Source organism: Lepidochelys kempii, chromosome 2 (assembly GCF_965140265.1).
Source record: "Lepidochelys kempii isolate rLepKem1 chromosome 2, rLepKem1.hap2, whole genome shotgun sequence".
NCBI classification, from domain to species: Eukaryota; Metazoa; Chordata; order Testudines; family Cheloniidae; genus Lepidochelys; species Lepidochelys kempii.
The window spans coordinates 60,853,041-60,865,196 of record NC_133257.1 but is presented as its reverse complement, the minus strand read 5'-3'; the positions used below and the strand labels follow the sequence as shown (position 1 = coordinate 60,865,196).

Here is a 12,156-nt window from a genome sequence, read left to right as displayed (position 1 = left end):
CTAGCTTTATTCAACAAGTTTATGTACTGTAGATTAAGGACTTCAGATATAATACAGTGTACAGAGGAAATTTCCTTAGTAGAAAATATACTTAGTTTTGCAAGTTTGCTTTGGCTATTACTATATCATAAGTGATAGGGTCACAACAATGTTACAGCAGTGTTGAATAAAAATTAAAGTGATCTTTTTCCTTTTTTCCCTTCTTCTGAAGATAAAATTAATATGTTTATGCAGGTTTATAAGTGAAATAAGATTGCTTTTTTCGATATTAATAAAATGGTCATGCATTTTATTTGTGATCCAGCTGCTACAGTACAATTGCAGGTTTTGATCCTCATATGCTTTATTAACTCTGCCTTGCAAGATGGCATCTCCCCAATAGACAGGCAGTCTCCTAAGAAATGAAAAGATGCTGTAAAGAGAAAACTGTTGTAACAGCAGTTATAATCAGATATCTTATTTGATATCCAAAATCATGACTGAGCCCCCCCCACCCAGTCATGAAAGTGGCTTAAAAATCATGAGATTTAAGAGAGAAATTATTTTTGATTCTTTTAATTTGCCCTCCAGGTTTTCAGCTGCTAGAGGGCACATTTTTAATTTGTTTCTCTTCAGTCAAACTTACTTAAAATAACCCCCATTACTGAAATGCTGAGATTCTCACATGATCATACCTAAATAATTGTATCATGACCGTCAAACATCAAATATTGCAATAATCATGATAAAATTATGAGAGTTGGCAACACTGTAACAGTAACAAAGTTGCATACGCCACTGTGTGCAGCAGCAGTTAAAGCTTCCACAGTATGTTTCACCAAAACAAAGACCTTAAAAAAAATTGCAAATTATTTTAAGTAAATAAATTGATAATCATGAATACTCTTACTTAGGTACTTACATGGCCCCATTCTTATAGCACCTCTTAGTCTTTAACATATCTATTTTCCCAACACCGCTGCAAGGTAGGCAGGTACTATTGCCCTGCTGTTATTGATAGAGAACCAAAGCACAGAGGGGCACAGTGATTTGCCCAAGGTCCTACAGGAAGTCTGTGGTGGAGTCAGGGCCAGCTCTAGGCCCCAGCAAACCAAGCAAGCGCTTGGGGTGGCACTTTTCAAGGGGCGGCACTCTGGCGCCCCCTCCCCCCCCCCCCTTTTTTTTTTTGTGCTTGGGGTGGCAAAAAACCTAGAGCCGGCCCTGGGTGGAGTAGGGATTGACTCTGGGTCTCCTGAGTTGCAAGCTAGTGCCCAAACCATGGACCATACTTCATCTATGTCAGAGCCTTCATTTAAAGAAATATGTCTGAAATTAGGGAGACAAAACATGCCTTGAATTTCAAGTATGAAATAGTTGCCACTAACTTCTTGCGCACAAGATATCAAGATCAAGACTCATTCATAGACATTATTCTGCAAATAATTTTTAATAACAAATCTATTTGAAAATATTGTAGGCTGCAAGTGGACACTTTACAAACAGGAAGGAAAAAGTGTTGAGTAAACTATTCATTCTGAATTATTTGCCTGGGTCAGAGGTGAGCAAACTACAGCCCTCAGGCCCCATCGGCCCGTGGGACCCTCCTGCCCGGCCCCGAGCTCCTGGCCCGGGAGGCTAGCCCCCTGCCCCTCCCCTGCTCTTCCCCCTCCCTCTCAGCCTCAGCTCACTGTGCCGCTAGTGCAATGCTTTGGGCAGCGGGGCTGCGAGCTACTCCGGCCTGACCCGGTGCTCTGTGCTGCACGGTGGCGTGGCTGCAGCACCGCCAGACACCGGTGTTCCGGGCAGCGCGGTCACGGGGCAGGGAGCAGGTTGGATAGAGGGCAGGGGAGTTTGGGGTGGTGGTCAGGGGGCGGGAGTGTGGATAGGGGTCGGGGCAGTCAGAGGGCAGGGAACGTGAGTTGAAAGGGAGCAGGGGCCAGTCAGGAAGGAGGGTTGGATGGGGCGGCCGGGGGCAGTCAGGGGCAGTGGTTCTGGGGGGCAGTCAGGGGACAGGGAGAAGGGGTGGTTGGATGGGGCAGGGGTCCTGGGGGGGCAGTCAGGAATGAGATGGGGGTTTGGGGGGCAGTCAGGGAGCACGGGGGGTGGATGGGACAGGGGTCCTGGGGGGGCTGTCAGGGAACGGGGGGGGGAGGGGGTTGGATGGGGCAGGAGTCCCGCGGGGCGTGTGCGAGCACGTCAGGAGGTGAGAAGTGAGGGGGTGGAAGGTGGATGGGGATGGGAGTGGGCTGAATCATGCCTTGCTGTTTGGGGAGGCACAGCCTCCCCTAACTGGCCCTCCATATGATTTCCGAAACCCGATGCAGCCCTCAGGCCAAAAAGTTTGCCCATTCCTGGCCTAGGTCCACTATATATTTTGATCGAAGGAAATATTTATTGAGGAATAAGGATCCCAGGATACTTCAAAGATGTGAAAAAACTCTTCTGGTATTAGCTGCTGCTTTTTTGAAAGAAATAAGTGCCAACCTTCAAATCGTCACTGTTTGGGTCAAATCATAGAAAGCAACTGATAACGAAGAAGTTTATTCCTATTTGGTATCTATCCATCACTGATGTTTTAGGCGTCTCACATAAAACACAGCGTGACCTCTTTTATCTCTCTTGCATCTGTCTTTTGTGTTGCAGTTGTCTTTTCTAACCTGCTCTCTGATTTATTATGTGCTACATTTCTTAGTTGCTTTGTGGCTAATGATCTGACATGTATAGATTATTTACTCTGAAGTCTGCATATATTTTAATATGTTTAATGCACATGCAAGTCACTCATGTATGGTAGTAAAAAGGGTTTAAAGTCAGTGGGCCAAATTCTGTGACCAGTTACAAATCTAATTCATAGAGTTAACACTGATAAAGAGGTAGAAAAAAATCACAAATGGGTAGGAAAGGTGCTTGTTTTTTTTTAATGGGACTATAAAAATCAGCATTAAGCATTTAAATGGACCTGCAATATTCCAACTTAAATGTTGTCTATATCTTGGAACTCTAAGGGTATCTATTTCTTCACTCAATAATAAAAATGTTCCTAATTACATAGCTCTTTTCAGTGGAGGGAGAAAAACCACTTAGGAATTAAAACGTGTAAGGCATAACAGAGTAAAAAGGGATACTGTGAATGCTATCCTTCTCTCCTAGCAGGGTTATTTATTGCATCCTCTATGGAATTTGCACCACACTAGAATTTAGATGAGTTCATATACAGTATACAATGCACAGTGACTTGTAGTTAAGCGGATATGAAGGACATGACATTCTGAACACTTGTGGTGCCAATTTTTTAATAACTAAAGGATATGCATGTCCATGTGAACACCCAGTGCTTTAAGACTTTAAACTTTCTGTTTGTAAATATCTTCAAAATGTACCTTTTTGATAATGAAGTTAATTTGTAGAAATTTAATTACAAACACTTGCTACTTTAAACATGATTAAATAAATTGTGGAATGAGCCTTATTGCAGGTGTTTGTTGTTGTTTTTGCCAGTTTTTTTCCCCAGACCAAATATAAGAAGTCTAAACCACAGTGCACAAGCTTGTGCACCGAGCATCTTGTTTAAATCAATTTTCCTTCCAGCTGGTTCAGCTATTAATACATCAGAGGTTTGTGCATAATTTAGTGGCTTCTTATGGTATATTTTATGCTTGTTTATAGTAGCTTAAAACCAGCTTTGATTTAGAAATTAGGGGCTCAATTCAACTCATCTTGTAATAAATGGAAAAATTCCAGAGGGAACTGGATTGAGCCGCAAGTTGCAGAAGAGATTTATCTATGTTAGTGTCTAACTGTTTTTAGTAATCGGCGTGATGAAAGAAAATTGTACTTCAGAGAATTTAGAATTTTTTGGCCTTTGTTAATATTATGCTATGTATTTTAACAGTTTTTTTCATTGTATCTGTTTGACATAGTTTTACACAGGTTTAAATTAATAAAGCTACTAATTAAAAGGAGTATTTGGGTGAAGTTTTGTGTAGTGTTCTCATGGGATATTATTTCCATATCCCAAACATAAGAAAATTAGACAAACTAATTAAAAATGTATAATTCTTTTACTCAAGCTATCTCATTCCATCTGCACTAACTAAAGCAGCGTACAGTTTCCTCACTTGTATTGTTGTCTTGTTTCATGCAGGCATTTCTTCAGAGAATGATCCAGTTTGCTGCCTCCAAAGTGGATAAAAATATCACAGAGGAAACAGTTAAGGTTAGTTTTTAATTGCACACATTTTTCTTTTCTGTGTTCTCTTTTTATATTTATTTGTGCTGTTCTTTTACAGATGCTGTTTTCAAATATTGAAGATATTCTTGCAGTTCACAAGGATTTCCTGACCCTAGTGGAGGGGTGTTTGCATCCTGAACCTAATGCACACCATGAAGTGGGAATCTGCTTTCTTCACTTTGTATGCTATTCTTTAATACAACTTCATAGTTAACTTTTCTCATTCCTGATTGTCTTCATTAATTTAATGTGGTGGTGGTGGTGGTGTGTGTATGTGTGTGTGTATTCAGTCATGAGGACAAAATGACTTAATTGCGTAATTTAGGTTCCTTTAAGGTCATTTGGAGTTTACACTTATCTCCCCCCCCGCCCCCCCCAAAAAAAAAAGAAGACAGAGAGAACCTTACCATGTCATCTCACCCATTCTTTTCACTGTAGAATAAACAAGCTTTGTTGTTTTCAGCACATTAGCTTTCAGCATCCTCTGTAGCTTTGAACTGTTAGGAATTTTCAGACTACTTGTTCTGAATTGATTTTATTTTTCATTCAAACACAGAGGATGTTTATTTAAAATAGTAAAATTTTACCCAGTGATGACATAACTAACCTTTTTTCTAACCAGGCAAGTGCACAAGCTGATAGATACCAGGATTTCCACCTGAAATTTTCTTAAGGACCTTGAAATTAATTGGACATAAGAACATGCTTATCTTTAAGCACATTTTAGTGCTTTGCTGAATAAAGGCCTTAATGAACACTTCTGAAAATTTGGCTGTAGGCCTTTTATGTTCACCAGCAAAACTAAGAAGGCTGGACAATGAAATGCCATGTTAAGATGTGAAATACCTAAAACTCAGTCAGGAAGCAGAATTAAAAAAAAAAAAAAAAAGAAGAGTTTGCAAGAAACAATGCATTTAAAAGCATTTTTAATATTAAAATTCTCAGGTACATATTAATATATTTGCTCACTATTTATTATTATTATTTTATTTTATCTGCCTTGAAATAGAAAATGCGGAGCAGTGCCTCAGTAAATCATAGCAGATATGTTTCTGGATCTTCTGCAGCAACTGTACTCTAGAAACATTGTGTTCCTGTCTGAGTGCAAGAGCATCAGTGTTATAGAGCTGTGCTGAATCATTCAGGACTGAGCCTAACTCTGTACACACTGTCACAGACCTGGAAAAAAAATTGGACCTAACTGGTATCTCTGCTTGGTTCAACCTTCATTTCCTAAAGTCTACGTTTGCACATTGTGGGACAAAAGATTAAAGGTCGGTAGAATGGAAGGGCTCACAGAAATGCTCTCAACACACCTTTTATTTTTTCAAAACTGGATTGTATCTGCAAATGCTTACATGTGCAAGATAGGTAATGTCTTCAAATGGGTAGGTATGCGTGCACTTTGTTGTCCTGTTTGATTTATTATAATCCAGCCACTGGATCTCTCCACAGATTCTCCAGTGATGTTCACGGACTATTCGTCTTTACGATTCTAATTAACAGTAGAATTTAAAAGTTCTAGAAGTGTTGGATTTCAAACAATAATTAGATATAAAAATAGGAAAGGTGTTGACTTTCCAAAATGCAGATTACATTAGATTTCTATCCTCTAAAAGTGTTCTTATATTAGTCATTTGGCCTTAATAAAAACCTAAATATACAAAGTATTTCTTTGTCTCTACAGAAGGACAGATTTTGTATCTATGATGAATACTGTAGTAACCATGAGAAGGCACAGAAACTGCTGCTTGAACTTAACAAAATAAGAACAGTACGGACTTTTCTTTTGGTAAGTAAACTTTGACTTGGTGTTCTACTTTAATATCTTTTCATTGAATCAGTGAGTTGACAGCAGTGCCTTATTAGGTCATGTGAGCACTGATTTGAGACATCCTACCATGGTCACTGTAGATGGTTATAGTTCAAATGCATTTTAGGTGTGATGTTTTCAGAGGTATGGGCTGCCTACATCACACACTCAGTGCCACCTCCTGACCAGTTTACAGACTAGCACTGGACAATGTACCCTATACAGTAACTTCTCACTTAATGGCCTCATGGTTAACATTGTTTTGTTATGTCTCTGATCTATTAGAGAACATGCTTGTTTAAAGTTGCGCAAGGCTATCGATTGTCGGGCAGTTCAGGTGTCCCTCCTTACACTGTCCTGTGCTGCTCCTTCCCTCTGCCTTGGAGCTGCTCCTGGGAACCTCCTGCTTGTTGTGCATGGGGTGGGAGAGTTAGAGGGGTGCTGATGTCCGGGTGTTCCTGCCCCCTCCCCCCGGGCTCCTGTACCCCAGCTCCAGAGAGCGGGGCAGCGGGACGGGACACACAACAGGGCTCAGAACAGAGGGAGCTTACTGGCAGCAGCTGCTGTCTGAACTTGCTGATCTACTTAAAAAGGCTTAGAGTGGGGTCAGCGTACTTAAAGAGGCAATGTGCCCCCTCTCTCTCTTTTTACACACACGTTCCTCCCCCGCCCCGGGCACTTTGGAAAGTGGAGGGAGTGGTGCACTCCAGTGGGATAGCGTGGGTTCATCATCATGCTCAGTTTCCAGAGGGAATGTTTGCAGCCATTGCCATGCGTCTATTGTGTCTCCTTCCTCCATTCCTGCTGCCTTGTAGAGTGTGAGGCTATATTAACAGTGTTTTAACCCTTGAGGGCTCAGCTAAGTGCTAGTTCATCATTTAGCAGCAAGGCATTCCCTGGGAAATAGTCCACCCTTTGACTCCTCCACGTCAACCACACTTCACAATCATCATTGCTGTGTACAGTATTAAATTGTTTGTTTTTAAACTTATTCTGTGCATATATTTGTGTGTATATACACACACACACACACACACACACAGTCTTTTGTCTGGCGAAAAAAAAATTCCCTGGAGCCTAACACCCCCTATTTACGTTAATTATTAGGGGAAATTGGATTCACTTAACATCGTTTCACTTAAAGTCGCATTTTTCAGGAACATAACTACAACGTTAAGTGAGGAGTTACTGTACTCCCTGTTATGGAGGCATTGCATAATAATGCCAGCCATGTATGGCTGAAGGACTGGAGAGAAAATGGGATAAATGGTGTGGGGAGAGGTATGGAAGGAAATCAGAGAACTGACCTGGAAGGAAATTTAAAGACTGACCTGTGGTTAGAGCCAGGTTTTGTAAAGAAAAATCCATACTCTAATACTCTGGAAGCTGCTGTGCCAAAGGAAGAAAATGTTTTGCTACGGATAATATATTAGCAGCAACAACATACTGAATTGGCTCAAACTGAGATAAAGGAAACAGCTACACAATAAAAGTCTGTAATTTTTACAACACAATTAAGCAGATGTTTTAAAATGTTAAGTATGAGAGTCCTCATGAATCTGCCATAACATGATCAGTTTCCTTGGAAACATGGAGGGAAAAAAAACGAGGAGTACTTGTGGCACCTTAGAGACTAACAAATTTATTTGGGCATTAGCTGTCGTGGGCTAAAACCCACTTCATCAGATGCATTCAATGGAAAATACAGTAGGAAGATAGATTATATATAATATATATTATATTATATATATTTCTCCCTGTCAGAGGGAGAAATCACTGAGCAACTTCTATGCCACCTCCCTTGTCACTGAGCATGTCTTTACACTCCAGTGATTTTTTTGGCAGCTGGAACACCCTCTCACTGTGGACATCCAGCTGCCCCAATTTCAATCAAGGGCTGAAATGTCATTCCCCAACCTGCTCCCAAATTGAGGGGCTGCAAGCAAGGCATAAAGCCACTTTAGTTCTCCCCCACACCACATGCACAACTGGATCCTGCACAGAGAGTAACATGAATTGTGGACACTGTATATTGTGGTGAGGAGCAAAATATGCCTAAGAGTAAATCACGAAGAGCTTATTTTGGGAGACAGGAGGAGGCTATTTTAGAGATAAGTCCAAGCTGAAATCTTGGATCTCTGATCCCCACAAACAGATCTGGATTTGGATCCAAATGAAACTGTTCCTTAAATGGTACTGAATCCAAATGCTATATCTGAACATGGTGCAATTTGAGAAGATTGCAGCACCTTTGCAAAAAATGTAATAATAATCACTGTCCCTCAGTAGTCCAAAAACCCCCTCTACTCAATATGCCTTAGAACTTCCCAAGTGTCTGTCAAAAAAGATGTGCTTTATGCCATGCCCTGAAGGCCATGCGAGTTGGGCTATATCAGACTAGGGAGACAAAATTATTGTATTCTTTTTTTTTTCTTTTGGTTCAGCAACTGGACTGAAATAATTTATTCACATAATTCTAGTCAAAACCAATACCTCTGCCTGGAAGCCATTTGGAAGCCAATAGACAGTTAAAGTAGATCATGGTGCACCAGTGTAACATACTCAGAGAGAGATACTTCACCTGGCAAATGGGTTATCACATTCTGCACTTGATTCAACTTCCAAATGGATTTCAGTTTTACCTTTGTGTAGAGTGCATTGCAGCAGGCCAGTCTAGCTACAGTGAAGGAATAGGGAACTGGGCTTTATTTAGTCTGCAGAAGAGAAGAGTGAGGGGGGATTTGATAGCAGCCTTCAACTACCTGAAGGGGGGTTCCAAAGATGATGGAGCTAGGCTGTTCTCAGTGGTGGCAGACAACAGAACAAGGAGCAATGGTCTCAAGTTGCAGTGGGGGAGGTCTAGGTTGGATATTAGGAAAAATTGTCCCACTAGGAGGGTGGTGAAGCACCTGAATGGATTACCTAGGGAGGTGGTAAAATCACCATACTCTAGAGGCTTTTAAGGTCAGGCTTGACAAAGCCCTGGCTGGGATGATTTAGTTGGGTGTTGGTCCTGCTTTGAGCAGGGGGTTGGACTAGATGAACTCCTGAGGTCTCTTCCAACCCTAATATTCTATGAATACATCATGATAGCAGGTCAACATCCAAAAGATGTAGTTGCAGCCTCCTGGACAGATGCAGATAGATAGAGAACAAAAGTCTTTGTTATTACTGTTGTTTGAGCATCTACAAATAATTGGAAGGCTAACCAGGCTCCGTACCTGGCCCCACAGAGTAGCTAAAGATGAGGATACACACTTTTTTTTTTTAACTTAAAATCAGAGTCTGATCATGTAGGCTGCACTCTGAATTTATTTTTGTTTCTTCTTTGAATTGTAGGGAGACCTTTCCAATATGCCTTCTGTGTTTGATGGGTAAAGAGAGACCCTACTTACCTGCTTTTTAAAAGTGTGAGCAGTAGTAGGACAGTTATCAGTCTATATTACACTACCTTTGATTGTATTGGTATGAAGATCTCAATACATAGAGCTTGATTTCATATAGCTTTAAAGTATATCATATTACTATTTCATCTATTGTTCCTATTCCTACTACTGCATATATACACTCATTACTGTTAGTATTTGGTCTACTTTTTTTTTTTTTTTTTTTTTATAATTCCAGCAATTTAAATATTTGCCCTAAAGCCACTTGCATATTTTGGTTCTCTGAATGTCTTTAATCCTATCTCTACCTCTCACTGAACTCTGTTTGTGAATGCTTCTGCCAAATGTTCCATATTTTTCTCTGCTTCCAATACTGTGGTCCTGGTTGTAACCGACCTTTTTTATAGCTCATGCCTGGAAAAATTTATTTAGTTTGCATAATATCAGCAATCCAATAATTATCTTTTAGTTTATCTATCTATCTATATCAGAAGAGTGTTTCTTTTCATAGGTTTCAGAGTGGTAACCGTGTTAGTCTGTATCAGCAAAAACATGGTTAAATGAGCTTTAGTACTACTTTGACACACACAAAAACAATTACCCAACTGCAGTTGAGTGTTATTTTTCAAAGGATGTGTTAAAGAAACAAAGTAAAATGTTAGATGTATGGTTTAGTGTCTTTAATTATTATAGTAAAGAGTAGGCGAGTAGATTATGTGTCTGTTCACGATAGTTTTGCAAGTTTACCTTAATATTGTCTTTGTATATGTTAATTTACGATTCTAGGCAAGTGTGTGTTTGTGTCAATGCTTTTGGGAGAGCTTCTTTTTGATGGCAATTGCCTATATTTTAGAGCAGTGATTTCTCACAGGAAACTATAGGAAATAGTTTAATGTAATGTGTTTCTCTCTTGAACTCTTCTAGAACTCATAGTTTGGGAAAATGTCATTTCCTCAGGATTTTGTAATCAAATTTGTTTGCACCCTAGAACTGTATGTTGCTTGGAGGACGTAAGAACACAGATGTTCCATTGGAAGGATATCTAGTAACACCAATACAGAGAATATGCAAGTATCCCCTCCTTTTGAAGGTACTTATGTTTGTTACCTAGGCCTTTATATTCTGCACATAAAACTTGTTGCTATGCATATTTAAGCATGACAGTAACAAGAACCTCTCCCCAAGATGAATGATCCCCCAGATAGATATTGGATTCACACTTGCACTCATTAAAGCCAATGGCACATCTTCCAGGGACTTCAGTGCAAAAAAGATTAACAGGCTTTGTTGGCTGAAAAGGACTGGCACCTCTCTAGTTTCAGCACCCCCTTTGTAGGGTGATAGCCACCTTTTTCATTGTTGAGAGGAAGCCATTAATTTAAACTTCAGTGAATTTAATGAGTTTGATTTCAGTTTGATTTAAGTACATGCTTAAATGCTATGATAGCTAGGGATACAATTATTCATTTGCTAACGGTAAGCATGCAATTAAGTGGCTTCCTGAATCAATGCCATTATTAGTAAATTGTAAACTAAAACAAATGTCAAAAATGCTTTTAAATAGGTACTGTAAAAGGCAGACAGAAAGTACTTTCAGATAACAATAAAATGACACCTGTGTGTGTGTGTGTGTAATGAATGCATTACAAATTTGTGTTGGATATTGTATAGTTTTTGTTAAAAAGGAGGAAAAAACTTGCATTTTTGAAGAGGAAGCTGCATTTGTTAATTGCATTTTGACTATTGAATAAGTATTTTTTTTATAGTAAAATTTTATCTTCTAAAACGCTGTCAGCTCTGAAAGAGGCACATCTCACTGCACTGACAGACTGAAGGGACACACCTTAACATTTAGTCTTTTTTTTTTATTATTTTTTAAAGTGAGGTAAATAATATTATTACTATACTGAGCCCCGAGTCACCCAGCCTATTTCTTCGGTTTTAAAATCACATTGTCCTGTTTTGAAATTGTTTTTATGTTCTTTCCTGCTATGTGAGAAAAACACACAAAGAACAAAAACTAACAGATTCTACAAGAGATACATACATTGAGACTGATACACAAAGTATTGTTAAATACACCAAGTGAACAAACTGCGAAAAATTAGAAAAAAACATGACCCCCTTTCAGTTCACAGTAACCGTAGATACTAATTGTGACAATAATAAATAAGCACTTTAAGACATCTGTATGATTTTTGTCATTAAAAGCTGACTGCCCTATAAAAGAGTATAAAAAGAAGTTAAAGGTCAACATCAAGACCAACCTTTCAAGGGGGAGGGGAGGAGACAGCTGAAATGAAAACTTTGTTTTTTGAAATATCACATATTCTTACTAGTTGCTAGTTTGTCTCTTAGAGCTTTATTGCCTTAGCAGGACACAATGTTGGAGGATGTGATAGGGTTCCACCTAATAAAAGAGGAGTTTGAGATCTACTGTTTAGTTTTAGCATCCCAGTCAATATGAGCTTCCTGGTAATGCACATTTGAGGATCAAAGACTGATGTAACTCTTTGTACTATATGTACTCTTTATGTATAAACAGGAGTTATTGAAGCGGACGCCAAAGAAACACAGTGACTACACAATATTACTGGAAGCTCTGCAAGCCATGAAAGCGGTCTGTTCCAATATAAATGAGGCTAAGAGACAAATGGAAAAATTAGAGGTTTTGGAAGAATGGCAGTCTCACATTGAAGGATGGGAGGTAGTGTCACCATATTTCTCATTGTGTAAGACATGGATGC

At 39.5% G+C, this 12,156-nt stretch overlaps 1 protein-coding gene across 11 annotated transcripts in view; it reads left to right on the top strand.

Moving 5' to 3' along the window:
* Positions 1 to 12,156, top strand: part of PREX2 (phosphatidylinositol-3,4,5-trisphosphate dependent Rac exchange factor 2) — a 328,942-nt gene that overhangs the window by 78,595 nt on the left and 238,191 nt on the right. For 10 of the 11 annotated variants that reach the window (XR_012157169.1, XR_012157170.1, XM_073330905.1 and 7 more), the window contains exons 2-6: positions 4,124 to 4,195; positions 4,269 to 4,391; positions 5,898 to 6,002; positions 10,398 to 10,499; positions 11,955 to 12,116. Coding sequence is in view for 9 of the 11 variants with exons in the window: in XM_073330905.1 (XP_073187006.1) it covers positions 4,124 to 4,195; positions 4,269 to 4,391; positions 5,898 to 6,002; positions 10,398 to 10,499; positions 11,955 to 12,116 (564 nt within the window). In the remaining 2 variants the exon portion in view is untranslated. The remainder of the gene's footprint in view (positions 1 to 4,123; positions 4,196 to 4,268; positions 4,392 to 5,897; positions 6,003 to 10,397; positions 10,500 to 11,954; positions 12,117 to 12,156) is intronic. The other variant, XM_073330908.1, reaches the window with a different exon arrangement.